This window comes from Epinephelus moara, chromosome 7 (assembly GCF_006386435.1).
Source record: "Epinephelus moara isolate mb chromosome 7, YSFRI_EMoa_1.0, whole genome shotgun sequence".
NCBI lineage: Eukaryota > Metazoa > Chordata > Actinopteri > Perciformes > Serranidae > Epinephelus > Epinephelus moara.
The window spans coordinates 15,077,470-15,101,787 of NC_065512.1; the positions used below are offsets into that span (position 1 = coordinate 15,077,470).

The 24,318-nt window shown below is 43.2% G+C and overlaps 1 protein-coding gene across 2 annotated transcripts in view; it reads right to left on the reverse strand.

Annotated features, from left to right (window-relative positions):
- Positions 1 to 912: 912 nt before the first annotated feature.
- Positions 913 to 24,318, reverse strand: part of si:dkey-100n23.5 (cyclic AMP receptor-like protein A) — a 73,757-nt gene continuing 50,351 nt past the window's right edge. For both annotated transcript variants that reach the window (XM_050049138.1, XM_050049139.1), the window contains 2 exons: positions 12,114 to 12,261; positions 913 to 1,535 (listed from right to left, as the gene is read on the reverse strand). In XM_050049138.1, the coding sequence (XP_049905095.1) occupies positions 1,368 to 1,535; positions 12,114 to 12,261 (316 nt within the window). In that variant the 3' untranslated portion in view covers positions 913 to 1,367. The remainder of the gene's footprint in view (positions 1,536 to 12,113; positions 12,262 to 24,318) is intronic.

Here is a 24,318-nt window from a genome sequence, read left to right on the forward strand (position 1 = left end):
GAAAACTTCCGCATGTCCAAAGCATCACTCCTATTGTTGAGTGAGTTCCTTGCTCCTTATATCACAGGGGAATCAACGGTAATGAGCTCACCAGTTGTTGTGAAAGGTAACCTTAACCCCGTGCACTTCACTATATTCGCAACAGAAGAAGACTGTAGAGGACAGCTTACGACGGCGAGCGTTTCCAGTCGTTTCTGCATTGTAGTGTGTATGAAGATATTCTAAAATGAAGGTCATGTGGACAGATTTGTGTTTTAACTGAGGAGGAAAATATCTGCTTTAAAATTATCTGTATATGTGTGGACATGGCCTTGGAGAGAGCGTGTGTGTGTGCGTGTGTTTAAGTTGACTTATAACATGTTTTTTAGTTGTTCATAAGGCTACATGTTCTGAATCTGCTCGACTGTCACGTTAGAGCAGCAGGTTTGGACCGAACTTCACATTCCAGTCCGAGGCACGTACAAAAATAGAGTGTGCACTTAAATATATAAAATACATTGATAAATACAGTATAACAAACAAATGTTGTAGTTCATAAAAATACAAAATCAACCTTTCAAAAAGGATTACTTGTGCGAAAGTTGCAACAACAGTAATGTCATATGCAAAGAGATAAACCGAAAACAAATACTGTCTGAGGAAGGAGAGACTACTTTGGGACTTATTTGCCCTACCAAGTCATCTTCACTGTTTCTAAAACCCCCTCCTGTATTTCCACTGTATCCCACCTCCCCCTCCTATCGGGAAGAAAATTGTTCAGAACCAGGATCAATCTTAGAGTAGATGCTTTCACGTCTGACACACAGGGTGCTTTTTAAAAGGCCTGCTTTTCACCTCGTCCCCTGCAGAGAAGTGAAAAGGTAATTGCTGCGAATGCTAAACTTACACCTTGTTATGATTGCCTTTCAACCGTTCTTTATGTTTTTTTTTTTCCCCTTTCATTTTTGCGGTATGCCAAAATGCTGCAGAATGCAGGAGTCAAGAAGGCAGTGCAGAGAGGGGAAATCGTTTTAAGACCTTTGGGACGCAGCAGATGCCTTTAACATTAGGAGGATATTTAGAGCCGCTCCTCTCCCGCTCCTCTCTCATGGTAGTATTGCAGGGAGCTGCAGCCCTGCTCAGTATGTGTGTGTGTGTGTCTTTAGGATATTAAATAGTAAAGGATGGGGATTAATAATGGAACCTGACAGCTCATCTCCGCCTTCTATCTGCCTGACTGTCCCCCCAATCTTCCCTTCCATTCCCTCCCTACCTCTTGTTCCTGCCTCTCAGTTTCTAATCCGCTGCGTCTCTCTCTGGCTGTGACCCTCCTTCGTGCTCCTTCCCTCCAGCTCTTTTGTCTCTCCCTCTCTCTGTCCCTCCCTCTCTCAGGGCCCTCGGTCTTTCAGGGTCATGTCAGGAGAGTAGAAGAGCACGTTGGTGTCATCCTCGTCGTCATCGCTGAGGTCGACCAGGTCAGCCTGTGTGTAGCGCACCGCCCCGGGGTGGTACTCTCCAATCCGAGTCTTGTCACACAGCCGCGACTGCAGAGCCAGCTAGAAAACAGAAACACACACACAGTTTGAAATTAAGACACTCTGTTTGTACTGGTGTAAAGAGCACATAAAGCCGGCTAAGATTTAGGAAGTATCTTTTACTCTTTGTTCTGGCCATCCATTCACAATAAGCTATTGTGTTAAGGCTCTGACAGACAAAGATAGTGGTCGGCAGTCAGTCACTGTTGGGCCATCGATGTTACCCGCACCGTTGTCCTCCATCGGCCCCCATCAGCTTTTTTTTGGTCAAATCAGCATATTGAATCATCGATGGCAGAGCCGGTCAGTTATTTTTCTTTAGCCACTGAGCTCTTGAAATGTTTTGTGATGGTTTGTGTTATTGTTCACTGGCGCTGGGTAAATATGATTTGTCCTTTCATCACTGGAGATTGTGCTGTTAATGAGCTAACTGGCTAACTAGCGTCAAGACAGTCTCTGGTTTCTCGTTTTGAATGACGAAATACAGACTACTGCCATCTGCCGGTGTGAAGTGTTATTTCCTCTTGCACAGGCGCAGAACGTATGTGCTGTTTGGCTGTTGGCTGTAGTCTTTGCGGTGTGTTCATGTGCAACTTCTTGGTTGAAACACAGGCAACTTCAGCCGACGCAACAGTCGGCTTTCGTTGCCACTAGTTCTCTGGAGTCGGTTTGGTGTTTCTGAGCCTTTACACACTCAAAAACAGCCTCCTGGGTTGATAAAAATGAAAACAATGGCCATTCACACATGCCAGCGTAAGCTGTAGAGGTAAGACCTTCGAAAAACATCCTGGTGCTGCACACCACAATTTAAGACTGTCTGTTCACCATTTTAAATGAATGCGCTGGCTAAATTGTGTTAGCCTGAACCTAAAATAGGATGGTGACAATGACATGGCTGTATAGTTAGCTAGTCTTGTTGTTAAACATAGTGTCGAATACCATTCGCTGTTTTTTCAACTGAATGCAGTGCCATTTACTTTGAATCTTGCTATCTTAACATTACAGTATCTCACATAAGTGAGTACACCCCTCCAATTTTTGCAAATATTTCATTATATCTTGTCATGGGACAACACTATAGAAATGACACTTTGATATAACTTAAAGTAGTTAGTGTACAGCTTGTATAGTAGTATAGATTTACCTTCCTCTGAAAATTACTCAAAACACAGCCATCAACATCTAAACAGCTGGCAACATAGGTGAGTACACCCCACAGTGAACATGTCCAAATTGTGCCTAAAGTGTCAATATTTTGTGTGCCAACCATTATTATCGAGCACTGCCTTAACCCTTTTGGGCATGGAATTCACCAGAGCTCACAGGTTGCTTCAGGAATCCTCTCCCACTCCTTCATGATGACATCATGGAGCAGATGGATGTGAAGACACCTTGCGCTACCCCACCTTCAGCTTGAGGATGCCCCACAGGTGCACAGGTGAGTTTAGGGCTGGATACATACTAGGCCAGTCCATCACCTTTACCTTCAGCTTCCTCAGCAAGGCGGTTGTCATCTACGGTTATATCAAAGTGTCATTTCTATAGTGTTGTCCCATGACAAGATTCATAGAGCAAGTGCACAAGCGGCTAACTCTCCCGGCCAAGCTGGCTACTTCAGCTTAGCGCTCTGCTAACTTGAATGGGGATAAAACTCATTTAATCGTGCGGCTCTTCTAGACTTTAGAAATGTTATTGGACCAAATTGATTAAATCCTGATAGTGAAACGAGTCATTTTGGGAGGTTGTGGTGCTCAAAAAATGTGCCCACTGACTTACAGTTCCCCCCTGAACAATGTACGTCTATGGGAAAAAGTCTGTTTGAGCCCCATGGCATCACGTGACAAACCCAGAAGTTGTAGTTACACAGTTTGGCCACTACGTCAAATTGACTTCAAAGCTCTGCGCACTTCCTGGGGGCCTGGTTCTATGAGTTGAGTGGACTAGGAATATTTCCTAAGTCGTATTGAGTGTTCATCCTATTTACTGGAGCAGTGAAAAGAACCTTAAGGGATAGTAATGATTGCTCCAGCTTTAATGGCCGGTATACACTGTGCAATTTTGGGCTGTCCCAGACGAAAGATGACCATCATGGGAGAAACGTGGCGATATCTTTGGTCGTGGCTCTAAAACGGTGGTCTTATGTCGCACTGTGAGACATGTTCAAGGACGGCCGTTGACAACGTCTTGCGACCAAAGATAACCTGAAATAAAATTCTGACAGTGTCAGAAATTTAGGATGACTATCTCACAGTGTGACAGCTGCTACGACATACGTCTACTAATCAACCAATAGAAATGCAGCATGAAATGACACAATGGTCACCGCGACACCGGGGCTAAACCCAAACAAATGATCGCTTGCCATGGAGGTAAAACAAACAAAAAGAAGTCTGTGGAACTCCCAGAAAGAGGGAAGTTTGGTGGAGCTGTGGCAGCAGAAGCCTTGTTTATTTGATGTTTCCTCCAGTTGCTATCATGACCGCGAGAAAAAAGACGCTACATGGAAGGATGAGGAGGAGGCTGATGACGTTGCATATTGACGTACGCTTTAACCTGCGATTCAGTAGTAAACGGCCATCGTACAATCTGCACACATCAAACTTGACGTCGTACCAAAGTTTATTAGATCCACGTCTCACAGTGTGTCATGCAATAGTCTTATAAGATTGCTAAAATCGCACAGTGTATAGAGGGCATGAGGTAAACCCTCGGGTGTTCCAGGGGAAACCAGATTATGGCTTTGTGAAAAAGTTTAAATTTTGATTGCAAAACACATGAAAATATACATTATTGGTCTTCATTTCTTTTCTTTGGCAAGTGTCCATTGTCTAAGCAGGATAATGCCCTTTGATGTGTCCATAATCAGGAATTAATGGCCTTCCCTTCACCCATTAATGCCTGATAATGGACACCTCGTCAGGCATTATCCCTTACATATAGGTGATCGTCACAGAGAGCAAAAGAGGGCAGAGTGTTTAAAGTAAAGCCGAGATTCAGCAGATTAACAAGGCTGTGTCTCTTACTCCTCAATACATGATGGCTGTGACACACAGTTTTGATGTTTACTGGCTGCGCAACAAAGACGAGATCTGTACACAAATTGTTTCTTCACACATAAACAGCATTTTTAAAATTAGCTGGCTGAGTGTGGACGTACTCTTAAGATTGCAGCGATACCGAGACATATGGGGATTGCTTTTTCCTGCATACACACAGAAGAGTAAGAAGAAGGAGAAGTGAGAGGTGAGCTCATTGCAGAGCCACAGGCGGTTCAAGCTGTATGGCTAGAATGCAGATCAATATCAGGGAAGGAAAGAGTGAAAGGAGGGGGGGGGGGGGGGGGGGGGAGTACACAGGTGGGAGGGAGATGCTACACAAAGGAGAGCAGCAGAAATAATGTAAGAGAGATAAATGCCAGAGATGCTGTAACAGGGTACGGTGAACAGAAGAGNGGGGGGGGGGGGGGGGGGGGGGGGGGGGGGAGAGTACACAGGTGGGAGGGAGATGCTACACAAAGGAGAGCAGCAGAAATAATGTAAGAGAGATAAATGCCAGAGATGCTGTAACAGGGTACGGTGAACAGAAGAGGCATGGGAACAGACACACATACAGTGCAGAGAGATAGAGATAGGCAGAGAGAGGGAGGAGAAGAGACGAAGACTTCTGCGGAAGAAAAGAAAAACAACAACAGAGGACGAGATAAAGGAAAAGATAGGATAAGAGGCAGAGAGGCAGTTTACATGCACACAAGAAACCAGTTTACTGACAAATCTGGTTAGGTTAATTAGTCGACACATTTATGTTCACTGCAGTAACCTGATTATTGTAAATCTATGTATACACGCAGCAGGTCAGTAATCAGAAGAGGCTGTGTAAGTTCAGTCAAAGTTTGAGTTGCACACTCTCCAAACTGCGAAAGGCTTTTCAGCACAGCAGCAAGAGGGAATGGGTAACCCTGGTTTGCTTTAAATTCTCACAATTCAATTTTCAATTCAATAAAAATAAAGAGAGCATTATTTTTAGACTCTTTCTCCAAACCATTCACTCATGTTTGTAGTCGGCTGAATTGCAGTATGAAACATAACTGGCAGTTAAGTAAGTGAACTGGTCTTTGAGAAGGTCACTGTCTGACCGAACTGAAAAAGCAGAGACAAGTGTGTGGGAGTATAAAGCTTTTTTCATGTGGAAAAGTCAACTGCAATAATTTGGAAGCACGTTGCAGTCTTCTGTGTGAATGAGAATAATGAGATGGGAGGGTTTTTTACTGATTACCACCAATGGCTTCAGTGTTTATGTTCTTTTCTGTGCTCTGGAGTCAGACTGCTCTGCTGTGCTGTTATTAACATTATATCTCCATTGGTGGAAAACACTCTGGGTGTTGGTACTGCTTTGTTTTGCACTAACCAATCATAGCGCACGACTTATTCATCCCGTCAGTGTCATTTTCAGTTGACATGGAAGCTACTTTTCAAAGTTTAAAAAAAAAACATAGGGATTTAGGTCATTAGGTCTAATCGAACCTGTACAGCTACATCACAATTTTTCTGCTGCAATTTTTTGTCAATGTTAGTAGTTAGCTAACTATAGCCCTGTTTCCACCAAACATCTTGGTCCCATTTCCATCAAGCAGTACGATACAGTTCAGCTCAGTACGCATTTTTTTCCGTTTCCACTGTCAAAAGTTGTGGATGGTACCAATGGAACCGTTCCTAGCACACAGATCTGGTACTAAAAGGTGGAGCTGTGAACACTGCAGTCCACTGATTGTGCAATAGAGGACAGTCACTCTGCTCAGGGCTGAGTTGTGCCTGGTTTTGGGGCTCATGTAACCACTGTTCATACTGTGGAGAGTTTCTATAAAATGAAAGGATGTTTTGGTGCCTTGCAGCAGCTGGAGTCTGAGAAAAAAATAACTAGATTCACTGGGCCGACTGCCGGCAACTTTTAAGGTGGAACGTTTACTTGTGATGTTACTCAATGCATGGTTGACGACGTGAATCAATCAGCACACCTTAAATTTCCCTGTGACAACTTTGACATTTACTTTAGTTTTTATATGACATACACTTTTAGTAATGTGTGGATCTTAAAGCTTTTATATATATTGATTTTGACCAGATTAAATGAATTGCCTACATCCCAATCCTCACTTGGAGAAAAAAAACAACAACAAAAAAAACATTGCAGAGCTTGCCTTAGAAGGACTAAATGCACTAACACGCTATTTTTAAATATCCCATGGAGAGAGACTCTCACTGCAGCCTGTTTGTTTTTGTTCTGAAAATGTTGGCGTGTAACTCCGTTCTACGGATGATAAACGAGATGCAGACTTCCATCTGTGTCACCGATAATGAAGAAATACAGTGAGTGCTGGACGGAGCAGTGAGTGACAACAACCCCGCCCACATTTAAGAGTACTGTAACACAACACACAACAAACACTAGGGTCCAGGTACCATGTCTGAAGGGTAACTTTTGGTTCCAAAGGTACTATACCGAAAGTGTTTGGTGGAAACGGGGCTTTACCCTCCGAGCACAAAGCGAGATCAGCCGCTATATAACAGGGACAGTAAATGATTGTTATTGCCATGTTATGCCTTTGTTACTGTTTATAAAGCACTGCTGACGCAAGTTATGTGTCACACTAGAGGCTGACGCTGTTGTGTTATATGTCACACTGAAACGGCTCTTTTGATTCCGCGGTGCATGCATGCTGTCTAAAAATCACACACTGGAGCGGCATGATGCCACCGTTGTTTGGTTCTGTGTAAAAATGCAAAGGCGGCATAAAGAAGGGACTTTGTAGCGGCCCTATAGTGTATAAAAAGGGCTTTAGACACAAAAACACCAGAAAATAAGGTCTGGGTTGCAGGATACCAGAGTTCCCATTTAATGGTGAATATGGTGAGAAGGGACCGACAACTCTTTCAGTGCATATGAGGCATAGGAGAAGTGTATTAAGACCTGAGCCAATCCCTTTAAACGCATGTGAATGCACTGCAGGCAAACAGCACGAGACACAGAGAGAAAGGGAGACACAGTGAGTGAGCTCGAGGAGGCAGGGTTAGGGGGGGGGGGGGGGGGGGGTACAAAAGCGCAGATTTGTTGCGTTGAGGGAGGAATGCTTTAACGCTGTTACAATCCCCACCACCACCACCTCCTTCTCTCCCTTACCCCTCCTCTCCACCGCCAATCTCACACCTGATGTGTGGGGGCTGCTGGGAGTCGCATGCCAAGATGAATAACAACCGGCTGTTAGTCACGATAGAGCACGAACACACACGCCGCCTGTCTCCCTCTCTTTCACTCCCCGTGTCGTCTTCTTTCTCACCTCTTCTCTCTCTGTTTTCCCCTCTCCGACACACACAAACAGCGTTTTCTCTGTGATTTACGAACACATTGAGATTCCATTTCACTCCTCTCTCCCGACTCACCACAGTGCAACATTGACATTTGGGTTGAAGGTCATACCACACATTCCAGTCTTCCACATTGTGCTCATGACCCGCTATCAGCGGGGTTGGTGACACTGAGTAGGTGACAATATGTGTGTGTCTGTGTACGTGTGAAAGAGGACCACAGAGACTTTTTTTTTCGTGGTTCAATATGAGCTCTGGCTCATATCCGCAGATACTGTCAATGTTTGTAGATTGAGACAAATCTGTGGAGAACTGTATTGATTGTGGTGTTTATTGAAATGCATCCACTGAGGTTTGCGGTTGAAATATAAAAACATCATCCGTCTGGTAATTTTGTCTTCATTACATTTCCCTAAAAGCTCGATTTGTGAAAGCAATAAAAAATGAAAGTCTTAGTGATTTGTAATTCCACTCTTTAAATAAGGGGATTTTGGTATCAGACCCAACAATTATTTCCTGTGTAGTTGATTCGTGAACACCTGTGACAGATGGTACCTGTCAATTTGGAAATTTAAGTAGTCTAATTACAAATTCTGCAGCGAGGAACTCAGAAGACGGCTAAAAACTTGGTTAGTTTTGCAGGATTACAACATCACTTAACTTAAACTCGTAAGGAGTATGAGGGCTGTTTGGACTCTTTATTCTTACAGTGATTATAAAATACATAAGCAATGACTATTATTAATTAATCTGATTCTCGATCAATCACTTTGTCTATAAACTGTCAGAAAATAGTGAACTAGAATTTCCGCCTCATAGTTGTATGCCTCCAAGAACCTGTTAAGTTGCAGTTACAATTTGCATCCATGTCTGAGTAAACACGGACGCTTCACACACCTTCCCCCGGCAGCACAGAAGATCTATAAAATCAACACAGTTTGAAGGTGGACACCCAAAATTAGTGTCACCAAGTTGTTATCTGAGCTAATGTCTCCCCTTCTGTTTGAAGCATAGTATAATGGCCTAAAAAGTGTTTCTGCAGAACACTATGATGTCATAGTGAAGTTGACCTTTGACCTTTTATATCGAAAATGTCATCACTTAATTTTATCCCATGAGACATTCAGATAAAAAAAAAAATTCATAATGAGCATACGAATGTCTGCGTTGTGGCTAAAAACATGTTTAGTGAGGTCACAGTGACCTTTGACTACCAAATTCAAATCAGTTCAACCTTGAGTACAAATAGATGTTTGTGCCAAATTTTAACCAATTCCCACAAGATGTTCTTGAAATACTGCATTAACAATAATGCATCAGAGGAGGTCACAGTGACCTTGACTTTGCCTGCCAAATTAATAGTTCATCCTTGACTCAAAGTGGATGTTTATGCCAAATTTTAACCAATTCCCTTAAAGTGTACTTGAGATATCCTGCTCACAAGAATGAGACAGATGCAAGGTCATGGTGACCTTGACCTTTGACCACCAAACTGTTAGCAGTTCATCTTTAAATCCCAATAGATGTTTGTGCCAAATTTGAAGAACTTCCCTCAATGTGCTCTTGAGATACACTGTTCAAGAGAATGAGACAAGTGCAAGGTCACAGTGCCCTTGACCTTTGACCACAGAATCATGAATTCACCCATGATTTAAAATGGATGTTTGTGCCAAATTTAAAGAAATTCCTTCAAGGTGTTCTTGAAATATCCTGATTGCAAGAATGACTGGCTGCAAGGCCACAGTGACCTTGACCTTTGATCACCAAATTCTAATCAGTTTATCCTCCACAAATAGATGCTTGTGCCAAATTTGAAGAAATTCCCACTAGGTGTTTTTGAAATACTGCATTAACAAGATTGCAACAAAACAGGTCACAGTGACCTTGACCTTTGACCTCCAAATTATCAGTTCACCCTTGATTTAGCGTGGATGTTTGTGCCAAATTTAAAGCAATTCCTTCAAGGTGTTCTTGAGATAGCCTTTTCACGAGAATGAGACAGGTGCAAGGTCACGGTGACCTTGACCTTTGACCAATAAAATATAATCAGTTCATTGTTCAGTCCACGTGGACGTTTTGTGGAAAATTTGAATAAATTCCTTCAAGATGTTCTTGAAATACTGCATTAACAAGAATGTAATGGACAAGGTCACATTGACCTTGACGTTTGACCACCAAATTATCAGTTCATCCTTGACTCAAAGTGGATGTTTGTGCTAAATTTGAAGAAACTCCCTCAAGGTGTTCTTGAGATATCGTGTTCCCTAGAATGAGACGGGTGCAATGTCACGGTGACCTTGACCTTTGATCACCACATCTAATCAGTTCATTGTAAAGTGCATTTGTGCAAATTTTGAAGAAATTACCTCAAGGCATTTTTTGAGGTATCCAGCAACGAGAATAGGACGGACAACCCAAAAACATCTTGCTTTCAGCCACAGCTATTGACAGCGTAGAGGCATAAAAATGCTGATCAGTTTCCAAGAGCCCAAGTTAGAACACTTAAATTACTTAACCAACAGCAAAAAACTCAAAGATATTCAGCTTCCCAACAAATAAAATTAATAGGGTCAGAAATATTCACATCAGTGGATTTTTGGCATTGGTTTGTTGCCAATTAATTTTCTGTTAGTCGACTGCTTGCGTCAGTTGTTTATCAGTATGAAGTGGTTGCTTCTACTGCCAATACCACTGATACCTTGTCTACACCAAATACTCTGTTGCACCATTTTTTAAGACCTTCACTGGCCACCTCATTATAGACAGACCTAATTTATAGGGGTGTACACAAAAGTCAGGGTTTGGATCATAGTTGGGTTTAGAAGTCACCGTTTGGTGGAAGTTGAGTACAGCAGAAATAACACCAAAAAGTATATGGATACATATCTTTTCATTCAATTTGATCAAACAGTCGTCTAAGTGTCAAAGGACACAATCCTCTTGCTGGGGACTGCAAATGCGTCCCTGACAACCTCCAGAGGAGATTCTCCTGGTTGGATCACAATCCGTCCCCAATGCATTTTGGGTGCATTTACATGTGGTCAAGCACCATCTGACAGCAATCTGAACACAGCAACCTTGTAAGCTGCAAAGGGAGTCTTAAGCCCCATTTCCACCGGGCAGTACAGTATGGTTCAGTTCAGCTTGGTACGATTTTATTCCGTTACCACTGTGAAAAGTTGTGGATGGTACTAATGGAATCGTTCCGTACCGTCCCTATTTTTGGTCCCCCCTCTGTTGGGGTACCTAGCACACAGATCGGGTACTAAAAGGTGGAGCTGTGAACACTGCAGTCTGTTGATTGGTCAATTGAGGACGGTCACTCTGCTCAGGGCTGAGTTGTGGCTGGTTTTGAGGCTCATGTAACCACTGTTCATACTGTGGAGAGTTTTATTAGTAGACTGTAACTACAAAATAAAAGGATGTTTTGCTGCCTCTACCAGCAGCCGGAGTCGGAGTAAAAAATAACTTGGATGAGTTGACGACGTGAATCCATCAGCACACCTTAAATATTCCATATGACAACTTTGACTATAAATTTAGTTTTTGGATGACATACACTTTTAGTAATGAGTGGATCATATTAATTTCGACTGCATTACGTGAACTGCATATGTTCTAATCCTCACTCAGAGGGGAAAAAAAAGCATTGTGGAGCGTCGTTCCTGTGGGCTACAGCAACACTAAACCCCTGAGCTTGCCTTAGAAGGACTAAATGCACAAACTCGCTATTTTTAAATATCCCATGGAGAGAGACTCTCACTGCAGTCTGTTTTATTTTGTCCTGAAAATGTCGGCATGCAGCCTCGTTCTGTGGATGATAAACGAGGTGCAGACTTCCATCTGTTTCACCGGTAATGAGGAAATACAGTGAGTGCTGGATGGAGCAGTGAGTGCTGGATGGAGCAGTGAGTGACATTAACCCCGCCCACATTTAAGGGTACTGTTTGTGGTGGAAACACTAGGGTCTAGGTACCATGTCCGAAGGGTTACTTTTGGTTCCAAAGGTACCATAACGAAAGCGTTTGGTGGAAACGGGGCTTTAGTGTTTTGGTCAAAAAAATATCTGCATAATGTGAATGGAAGTGTTACCAAGTCCGACCTAGCCAGATTGGCACAGCAACCTTTATGAAAAATACCTTGGGGGCATATTCAGACATGATCGACATGTTAAATTCCAAGCACAGTGATTTGCATGTCTGAACGGGGCTACAGATGTATGTGTGCGTAGCTGTTTTACCTGCATGCCAGTGGGGCTCAGTAGGCTCCACCAGTCCCTATCCAAGCCAAAGACAAAGGCATTGGCCAAGCCGTGGAGTGGTGCTGACAGGACGTGCAACAGCGTGAGTGAGAAGGATGGATCCTTTGGGTAGAAGGCATTATGGAGCCTGTTGGAGGAGACAGGGAGGGAGAGACAGAAGTATTGAGTTCATCCATTAAAAAAAAAAAAAGTTGTAAATAAAGAGACAACCTGCAAGAGAGCTTCAGGGGTGAGGATGAAGTAATTGAAGGAGAAGTCAGAAGAAGTAGAAAGGCAGGAAACAGGAAAAAAAGGGGAAAGACAGAGGTTGATAGACGGAGCGACAGAAAGGGAGGGAGAGGACGAGTGAGTGACAGACTGAGGGACAGGGTGAGAACGAGAGGTAATGAGAGCGAGCAGCAGAGGCAGAAAAAGAGAGGGGGAGAGAGAGGAAAAGGGGAGGGCGAAAGAGCGAGTGAGCTTTATATCAGCGTTTAAGAGCCCATTAGGCAGCGTGAGACGGCTGGGCTGACACATTCTTGGCTGCCGCCTCGACAGCACGCAGCACTTTACAAGGACAGGGAGAAGTGTAGCGCTCAACTCCCTCCCTCTGCTTCTCTCCCCTTTCTCTCATCTCAGTTTCCTGCTTCTCCTGACCACAATTTCACCGTCCCATCTCTATCTCCTTCTTTCTCATTCCGTGCACGTTTCCCACACACTGCCTCAACCCCCTTCTACGATATCTCTCCAGTTCCTTTGCTTTCAGTTTCATCTGTCTGGATATCTCATTTTCATCTTGACTCATGAGGGCGATCCACGATTCTTTTCTTTTCAATCCCCCACCCTCTGCCTATTTTTCTGGAAGCCCGGGGCATGACTAGAAGCAGAACCTGATATTGTGTGGTGCGTCTGCAAACTAATGGCTGCCTCCGAGAACGATGCTGCTCAGCCATTAACCCTGGATTAACCCTGTATTAGCGCTGCTCGTCGGGTTAGCCCGCCGCTAATGTCTTTTATTGATCTATTAGCGAGAGAATCAAACCGCGCACAGCTCACAGCGTTTTCCCCGCGCGCGGTGGTCCTGGGTTTGGTGTGCAGAGTGAACTAAGTGGCCGCAGTGGTTGACCTCAGGGTCGGGAATGTCATCCTCGAGCTACTCATGCCCCGCAGGGAAGGAAGATACAAAACCAACCATTTGAGGGAAAGAACCACTGTTGTGTTGTGGTTACAAGAAGTTACATGAGACACCACAGTCACTCATCTGCTCGTGATTGACAGTCAGAAGATGAGACAAGTCTCCAGTTATTTAAAATGGTAATTACTTTCTTGAAATCTTTGGTAACAGCACAACTGTTGTGTTTTGAACTACTGTCCCCATTAATCACTTCACAACAGTGTTGCCAATAGTGTGACATCACTGGACTCAGCACCTTGCACATCGCTGAATAAACAGGCCTGGGTAGCTATAGAGACGCCAAGCATCAAAACATCAAAATTTCCACTGGTGCCCAACAACATCCAAATTCAAGTGAGATATGTTGCTGTTGTTGTTGTTGTTACACCATTATGACAGTGTTACTGCCGATTCCAGTGACCCACAGCAAGAAAAAAGAAACCAACTGCATCAAATTAAGTAAGACAGCGGCAGCTTGCAGTAATGTTAGCAACAGATTTGTGTAAGCATGCAAAAATAACTAAAACAACTATTTTGCACTAACGTCGGACGATGTCTACCAAATTAGCATATAACGATGTCCACAGTGAAACATCGTAATGGACAATGACATTGTTGGTAGGGAAGATAACCACCACTTGAACCCAATAAGAGTGTAAGGATCCATTGATCTGGGATACGCTCTTATTTTCAAAGTCAAAACACAGTTCATTTTACTTAACGCTGAACACCAATGAAAACAGCAATTAATTCAGATTTACCAGCATGGTGAAAAATTAAGTAGTGTAGTCCCTGACGCTGTCAAAGTCAAAATATTACCCTGTAAGTTATTCATATTCCTTCCGTCTGTAAGAGGCCACCGATCAAAAGAATTAAAATGGTTTTTCATAAGAATTAGTCCAAGCTATGAGTATTGTTTTAACAGGATTAAGTGGTGTTGTGTTGGTATGCCGGGTGCCGTAATCCTCGAGTGCCATGAAACCAGTGTCATATTATAACATACAATTGATATGTCATTCAAAGCCTAATTTTTACACAAGTAATAATCGTACTGGTTCCAACTAACAATTTGATCGCAATTCCCATTTTTGATGAGCAAAAGTGTTTGTGTAAAAGGAATTAAAGGCCTGTCCCAAATATAAGCCTGTTGAGTTCAGTGATTTAAGCAAATAATAGCCTGGATTACAAAGTGAAGCATTACTGTAATTTTCTAAACTTACCGGACTGTTCTAGCTGTTCTATTATTTGCCTTTACCCACTTTGTCATCATATCCACATTACGGATTATTTCTCTAAAGTCTGATTGTGTAAATATTTTGTGAAAGCACAGAGAGTCAACCCTACAATATCGTTTCAATATCGATATCATGTTAATTAGTAAACAAATCATAATATTTGATTTTCTCCATATCCCCAAGCTCTACTTTCAACACATTTAAATGAGTAACAGATAAGAAAAAAAAAATCACCATGTTGTCGGTGAGAAGTAACAAGGACCAACATTTTACTTGAGGTAGAAAGTAAGTCTAGTGTGTGGGATTTAGTGGCATCTAGTGGTGAGATGAAAAGTGAAAATGAAAAGTCCTCCATGTGCCGAGCTTGTGTGACAAGTATGATAGCCGATGCAAAAACATGAATGGCCTTATCTACAGCCAGTGTTTGGTTTGTCCATTCTGGGCTACTGTAGAAACAACATGGCAGACTCCAGGTAAGAGGCATCGTCATGCTCTAAATGTAGATAAAAACGGCCCACTGTATGGTAAAATTATTCTTAGTTTCAGGTGATTATAAACTGATGAAAGTATGAATATTATATTCCATATTGCCAGTAGATGCCCCAAATCCTTCATACTGGACCTTTAATTTGAAGAAAAACTACCACTATCACTGAGTTTAGGCTACCAATCATTTTTGAACATGGTGTCATTTGTTTGGTGTAATCATACAGAGAGATCGCAATGAATTTGATAATACAGTGAATTATGGCTGGGCGATATAACCTCAGATTCATAAGATGATGAAATGCCACATTTATTTCGGTAACTATAAATGAAATCAAATCTATTTCAATGTAACAGAGCACTGACACTTAAAGTAAAAACACTGTTTCACAAATGTTTCAACAATTAAAACTGGCAATATTATATATAAATCTTTGCAGTTTTCTGCCTTTACTTTCTCTTTGCCATTCAAGCATCATATGATATGATAAAGCTCTGTTTCAGGTGTAGGAGCAAACTGCTTGTGTTTAATATCAAAGCTGCAACTATTTTACAACCCTGTTAACATTAAGCTTGATTTCGCTCTGTAAGCCAAAGTGTGCCCATATGGCCGACAAGGTCAACGTCTTTTTTTTTTTTCTGCATCAGCTTCTCCTCATCTGCACCGGTGTGTCCAAGTGTAATTCCTCCAACATTTGGGTCACTAATAGATTTAGACTACCAGGTGCTCATAGTTGATTACATCCATAAAACAAAGAGGTGGAACAATGCCGACATCACTTCCTCTGTTATGAATGAACTCACACAAAGGTAACAGGAACCTGCCGACCGGCAGTAATCGGCTGTTTGTTCTTAGGGTTAGATGTGATTTGTTATTGTGCTTTCGGATGCACGCATGATAGCAGAGCTAGAAATACCTTGCGCATATATTTAAGTGGTAGTGCATGTAAAATTTAAGTGGTGCGCGTAATTCTCACCTCTACTTGCAGCGGTTCATGTAACTTGGGGCAGAAAATATTGTGTGCAAGGCTGCTAACTCTTCAGCATTGACCATGACACACACGATTGACACTTTACGTCTCCATATTGCTGAGAAGCTGCTCAAAATACTCCTATGACCATGTACAATTTGAAGTAGTTTCACTCTGCATTACTGTAATTTTGGTTGGATAAGCCCTCGTCAAATAAACCAAACTGTGTAGTAAAAAACATTTTGGTGCATATGATTTTAAAAGTTACAAAGGAAAAAGTATTTCAAGCCTTGTGATCGGCTGTCCGACGGAGAGAACTGACCAGACATACTGACATGATTTCAGATGGCTTAAGTTCTTGTAAATGTTTGGTTTCTTGCCCAGCGCTCTGAAAAAGCTGCACCTTTAAATTACAGGTTAGAGGCTCTTTTACTTTGTCAAACCAGGCAAGCACATCATTATGATCTTTTTTTCCCTTTCCTTTAAAACCCAGTGAGAACTGCAGGTGAAAAGCACAGAAGATGATTATGGAGATTCGTCCACAAATCTGGTTATAATCCCCTCTTATCCTCTTTTGCAGCACGAGGTTGCGAGGTTTATTTGCTACTAATCTGACTCCATTTACCTTCCAACTACTGTCTGAAAAGTTGTGACAGGAAAGAAACCGGAATCGGGTTGGCCGGAGGTTTGAAGACCGACCTGTAATGATGGCCTACCTGTTTTAAGTCATTCAGGGTAATGGTGTCAACAAAATGCCTAAATGCAGCTTAAAATAAAACCAACAGTGCGGCTAGTGGAGCGTAGAGTGGCGTGTCCTGGCACTTGTTGAAGTAAGGACCATTTCAGAGCGACGCTGCCTATTTTCTGGGTTAGCCTACTGCTGTATCTCCGAGGACCAGACCAGCTGCTGCTCACATTCATTTCACTTCCCATTAAAGGTGAAATAAATCAGGAGTCCCCACACAACCTCCTTGGAGACGCAGGAAACACACACACATACATGCGCTCAGAGGAAGTCGGACACATGTGGACACGCATAAACACACACATCACTGCCTGCGTGCGTAGAGGTGTGTACATACAGTATAACCTAGGTCATATGCATTGAGAATGTGAGGTGGAGAGGAAATGCAGTGGATGCGTGTTTGTGTGTGTGCCTGTGTGTGTGTGTTTCTCTGACAGCGCAGCGGTGAGAGTGAGTGGGTCTGTGTGAAGGGGGGCTATTTCTGGCGTCTCATTTTTTTTTTTTCCTCCTGCTGCCGCAAAGAAATGCGATCGGCGTCCGGGAAACGAGAGCTGGCAGCAAGCAATCATCTGCCTGCCACACACACACACACACATACACACACACACCAACACACACACACACAGAACCTCACAGCGCCGAGCAACACGCGCCATGGCAACGGAACAGCCGCAATTAGAGGCGAAGAGCCTTTCCCCTCCATCGAGGGAGAGACGGAGAGCGAAATGAAAGGAAGAAAGAAAGAGCAGGCGAGGGAGAGAGAAAGAGAGACAGGAAGAGGGGAGGGAGGGAGGAGGGGAGGGAAGGAGGGAGGGAGGGGGAGACGAGTGTCAGAGAAACAGCACCGCACAGGAAGGAGAGAGAGGGAGTGGAAGAGGAAAGGAGAACACGATAAAGAGGTGAGAATGTGCAAGAGTGAGGCTGCAAAGGGGAACGAGGGCCGAGAGCGATGGAGGAGGAGGAAGAGGAGGAGGAGGAGGAGGAAGAGGGCNAGGAGGAGGAGGGGAGAGGGGGCTGTTTCTCCTGTGCGAGCCGGGCTAATGAAAGATGAATGAGGGAGGCAGTAGTGGGAAGGAGAGTGTGGCTGCGGGCGATGCCTGGCTGAGCTGCTGTGTGTGTGTTTGTCGGTGGTTTGTGTGTGTGCGGCGCAGTCGAGTGAGACTCACAGTCGGCTGACTGGTGTTGGACAACAGGGATGATATTGTGTATACTGTATGACTCAGGAGCAAATGGTCAACAACAATAAACACACTCAGACGCTCACACACGCATAGAGGTAGACATATGTAGCGTTCAGTCGGCGCCTGCTGCCACCTGTAAGCATCAAGTCAATCATTAGCACTCGTGCGGCGTCTCCGAGCCTCGCTCACTTATTCAGACCTTCCATCTATCATGCTGTCAGTCACTCTTTGAACCTGTCTCTCTCTCTCACACGCTCCGAATCCTGTGCAAAATCCTTCATCCGCTGCCTCTCCCCATCCTTCCCAATATCCCACCCTGCCAGTCTGTACCACTTTCCAGCCATCAGTTTCCCTCCCGTCAGAGTTCACCTTCTCTTTGTCTGCCTCTAATTGTTGTGCTGAACATCCTCAGAGCTGTAGGAGAGGTGTGCTGTAACAGCGTGGACGAGGGCGGCCAGACAGAGAAGTCATCCTGACCCCGATCGCACTTCTTCCTCTCTCCAACTCGTTGCCTGACTTTTTTTTTCCTTCTTCTTCCTCCAGACGAATCACATGCTTCACAGTGCCAAAACAAGGCCCTAGTGCTGCCCGCGGTGCTGCTGCTGACAGCAAATCTGAACTTTTCTCTGACTAAAAGGGATCATTCTGCCAAAACGAGCTTAATCCCTCGACTCTGTGTAAGGTCAGAATGTGATTCAATGGGACTTTTTTTTTTAAACATCTCTTTACGTTTGGCTATGTCCTGATATGACAAGGCATGGGTAACTTATTGCAGCCGTTATCATTGTCAGCCTTCATTTCTGAGAACAAATCACTGCAACTATGGTGCACTATGGGGGTGGGGGGGATATTGAATGAATAATGAATGAATAATTATTTCCAAAGCATCTATTCACATGGCATTTACACCAGACATTGGTGTGAACTCAATGAAGTTACACAGATAAAAGAAGCTGTAACATTTCAATGCATCAAAAAGTTAGGTGCAATGAAGTGGAAGGACACAGGATAAAAAGTATTGAACACACTAACTGAAATATCTTGAATAATTGGTGGTGAAGCCTTTGTTTGCTATGCCAGCTTTTAAGGTGCTTCCTGTATAAAGAAATCAATTTCTCACAATGTTCAGGTGGGATTTTTTTCTATTCTTCCACACAAACTGTCTTTGAATCTAGAAGATTCTGTAGGGATCTTCAGCTTCTATGCAAATGTTTTTAAGGGTGCTTTCAGACCTAGAGTTGTCTTGCTTTGGTCTGAATCAGGGACTAATTTTGTCACAAAGCTGTATAATTGCCTAGAGTTGGTTCGTGTTCTCACGGCAGCATTTACAAGTGGACCAGATCAAATGCCTTGTGTGAGAAAGCTGCTCTTGATTGGTCAGAATTTCCATGTGGGAAAAATCCAGGAAGTAAAGCAAACGTTGAAGAAGAGTACACTTGCAAGATAAATGTGACACTTTCTAATGTCACAATGGAGGGACAACTACGCAGGTTGATTTTAGCGCTGCTCATCGTGGACTATATTGCTGTCATTGTTCATTTTAGTCAAACCATACAGTTTGAAAACGAGGCGCGGCTCCAACTAGAAAACAATGTTTTGATGCATTGGATGTGCTGAATGTGCATATTAAGGCAGTACAGGAGGAGGTGCACATTAATAATCCTCCAGGACTGTAACATGCTCATGTTTAACCCAAACAATGTGTCATGTGACTGCAGTTGGTTCAGATCCAGGTCAGAACACGTTCTCACAACAAACGAACCGCACCAGAGTTCATTTGTAACCAGACCGAGACCACCTCTTCAAGAAGGTCTTGGTCTGGTTGTTTTGGTGTGCACCTGAGTGTGATTGCTGTGTTCACACCTGCCCAAAAAGAATGCACTTAGGGGGCAAACGAACTTGAGCTTGATTGAAAGAATAGGAGAAGTCCTTTATTCCCTATGCCACAAGATAAAATGCTCTCTTTTATTGTTTATTTCTTATTGATCTTACTTTCCTATTTGCACCATTGTATCTTGTACATTTGTATGTTTATGATGGTGTTTTGTGTTATGTGTTTGAATTTACCTTTGCTGGTTTTCAGATAAGTCAAAGACAAATTTCCACTGAGGTGGACAATAAAGGTTATCTTATCTTATCTTAGTCTTCAGAAAGCTTTTAGGCTTATTAAGATGATTTTAATGCACCTGAAATTAAAATTTTAAATTAATTTCCAATCACTGAAACAGAATTTTAACACCAAAAACAACAAACATTTCTCACCAACAGACACCAGGAAACAATAACTAGAAATCACCACAGTTCATTAATGTCTAATTATGCTTCACGATGCTTTGGGGCATGATAGCCTATTATCAAATTTGAACCAAGTAGAATCCACTTAGTGAATTCAAATCCTTCAAAGCATGATCAGATCCACAGAAACAGAGTGAGAGAAGAACGGACATTCCCATTCAAGTCAACTGAGCAGAGTACGGCCATTTTAATGTGTACCGAACTCACTCAGGTGAGGTTTTGCAGTAACGACCAAACTGAGCAGTACGTTACTTTCAGAATATTACCGTAACTATTATTCCCCTGTTTCTTTTGTTTAATAACAAAATTATGATTTAACATTACTGTCGCTGCCTCCGACATCAAGTGAGAGCTGCTGCTCAGTGGACACCTGAGAGGGTGAGAAAGACCGTGGGGGATAAACAGCACTTAGATCAGCATATTTTCACATCTAAATCAGAGAACCAAGGGTTTATTTCAACCAAACGAGAGCTGGTGATTGCTGAAACAGTGGAAGAACTAATTAGATGACTAACAAGACTAACTAAGATGTTTTGGTGCTTTTTATTTTGCTTCTGTTGAGTTTGAATGAAGTGTGTTTCACGATGAGCTAACAAGGCAATTAAGCAAACATCAGTCTAAGTTTGGTGAAAAAGAGAAACTTGGTGTATGTTTGTATTTTTCTGTTTAATAAGGAAAACAGGTATAAAAATCGGTCAAAATGACATTCCCAATCTAGTCAGTGTGACCACACTAACATGTATTGTCACTATAACAACTTAAAACAATCGCCATTTTCTTTTGTGCTAGTTAAATGACAACAGTAAACAGTTCAACATCCCTTTAATTTATTCCATTCCTACGATCAGGCTTTTTTTGTTTGTTTTTTTAACTCTCAACGACTTTAGGTCGGTTGTGGCTCAGAAGGTAGAGCAGGTCGTCCACTAATCAGTCGATCTTCAAAATGTCGAAGTATCCTTGAGCAAGGTACTGAACCCCAAACTGCTCCCGATGGCTGTTCAATCACTGTGTGAGTGTTTTAAACTTTGTGTGGTAGCCTTGGGCACCAGTGTATGAAAGTGTGTGTGAATGGGTGAATGTGCTCGTAGTGTAAAAAGCGCTTTGAGCGCTCAGATGACTAGGAAGGTGCTGTCTTTGTGAAGTCCATTCACCATTCAAAAGTTTTAAGCCACAAAGTTAGAAATAACTAAATTTTGATGAACTCAACGATTGAAAATCATTCAGGAGAAACCCTGACCTGCCGATACACTGTTTCCAAAGGTTCTGCTGGTTGTTCGCTCGTCTATTGTGCATGTGAGGCGGCCTTTGGGACAGTAACGACAGAGGACAGGCCTCTCATTGTCTGGTGACAGCATGTGATCCTCAGCCACTCAAATGTGCATAAAACTCTGATGCTTGTAAACTATCTGCAAGAATATGGTGTTCTCCATGGATATGGACACGTGAATGATCTACTTTGATCAAAGGGTCAACATGGGGATTACTGTCACAGCTACGGGTATGACTCCCGTTATACACACACCCACAGACACACAGTGCAAGCACACACAAACACACATCTTTGTCGATCCTCTGCGCGAGCAAATATTACTGGAATCAGGCGGAAACGCACAAACAGGCAAGCATGTTGTGCAGAAACAGAACACACACACAAATATGTGGACGCATGCACACACGCACACCTGCACGAGTGCACACAAACACTGACAGACAAAGAGGCACACACACAGACCTTGGGGAGCAAAGCGGCTAACGTTCACCAACAGAATAAAACCCAAACAAAGAGACATCCTGTTTCCTGGAACACAACACCACTCAACCCTCTGCGCTGGAAGCAGCCAGTAAACACACACACATACACACATACACACACACGCACAAAATCAGTTCATTGTCCGTCGCATGTGTTTCCTTGCGCCTGATTCATGTACCGGCGTGTGTCTGTGTGTCCAGCGATGCCGCTGGCTGTGCCTTCGAGTGTTGGTGCACGTGAGTTTATGCTGGAGAGTGGCTGCGGCCAGAAGTGTTTGTGCGTGTGTGTGTGTGTGTGACAGTGAGAGAGAGAGTGAGAGAGCGGAGGGAGAGCAGATGATAGAGTAGGCTTTAGCGATTCCCTGGAGTGTGAGGCAGCGTTTACGGCACTCTCAGAGCAGCCAGAGTGATGAATATTTAAAGACGCGCCTGAAAGAGCAGAGGGAGGGGCAGCAGGGTTGTGTGTGTGTGTCTATGTGTGTGTGTGTGTGTGTGTGTGTGTGCGCGTGTGTGTGCATGCATGTACGTGTTTGTGTTTGCGTATGCCTGTGAATATGTGCACATGCCTAAGTGCGTGTGAGGGACGTTATCTAGTATCTCCTTTGCATGTACACACTATATTCATGTATATGCCTTCATATGCCCGTATGTAGTTTGAGTGTCTATATAGGAGTATATGCGTCTATATAGCTTGTATGTTGGTATACAGGGACTTGTTTATAGTTTATTTGCCTGTATACGCGTCTCTACGTCTGTCTCTGGGCATGTACGTGTGCCTGTGTCCTGTGTGTGTTTCAATATGAGTATTTCACGTCTGCATATTGATTTACATGCATGCAAATGTACATATATACATATATACATATACACACATACACATATATATATATATATATATATATATATATATATATATGTCCACTACAATATTAAATCCAGAGCCTTGGTATGTATGTGTGTGTGTGTGTGTGTGTGTGTGTCCAGACTCAGTGCAGGTGCCCGCCCTGTGTGTGTGTTTGCACTTCACACAGCCCTGTAGGCCAGCTCTCTGTCTCGCTAAATGGGGATGAATAGCAGAGCGTCGCCGCTGCTCAACGGGAGACGAATGGCTACGGGGCTCTCCGTCTCCAGTTACACACCGATCACTGCCCGAGACGCAGAGGTCCAAAGCGCACACACACACACAGGCGCACACAGTAGGCATGGTCATATATCCGCCCAAATATTATCTGGGACACATGGCCACATGTGGCTAAGCTATCACACAGGCAATCAGGGTGTTCAAAGAGCATGACATCTGACACCACAGACGTCTTTGATTTTGAGGATCTTTGTTATCTGTGCGTTAAAAAAAACACAAAAAAATCTTAACCCTAAAACAGATAACTTCTCCCAGTTAGAATTCAGTCAGTGTTCATCACTCTGTAGGTTTTTATTGTGAGCTGAATTATCCCCAGATGTCTCGTTTTCTCCAAAACAAACGGACCTGGTGATTTACACTGGTAAAAACACTGAATAAAACAGTTTAATGTTAAAAATCATTTTTTCTCCGAAGCTGTTTGGCACGTCGCCGACAGGCTGCTGGCCCAGCACCTCATAATGTGCGCTCACCTATTTTCTCTGATAACCTACAATCTAGACACTCCGACAGTTTTCACCAGGAGTTGAATCATCCGTAGAGGTGACTTCCTCTCCAAAACAAACAGACCAGGTGATTTAAACCAGTAAACACTGAATAAGCAGTTTCACATAAAAAAAGCAACATGTTTTCCCAATTTGTGGACATTTTCGGCTGCTTTTCTTCATCTTCGAGTTAGCTGCTAACTACTATTAACTGCTTTTTAAATCTCCCAGTGCTGGGTCGCACAAATAACACATCACCAAAACATCACACCTGTCCCCTTCACGATCCTGTCCTGCCGCCTGTCCTTATTGCACAGACGTCGATTTGGCTCGGTTACTACCTCCGCTGCCAGCTTAAAAGTGCATCAACTCTGTCCCCCATTCCGTGATCGTACCTTTTATAGAGAGCCCTGAGGCGGAATAATGGTACAAAATTCCTGCCTTGAACAGGCAGTGTAAAAGGGTCAAATGTTTCTCTGATGGTCTTTGGCTTGTTGCAGACAGGCCGCTAGCCCAGCACCTGCTAATGTGTGCTCACCTTTTTTCTCTAATAACTTCAGATCCAGACGTTCAGGAGGTTTTTACGGGGAGCTGAATTATTCGCAGACGTAGGGCTGGGCAGTATGACCTAAAATTTATATCACGGTATAAATCGAATCCCTTCACGGTAACGGTATATATCGCGGTATAAATTTAAGTGTAAAAGTTATAATAGAAGTGTTTCTGAATGGGTTTTGTAGTCC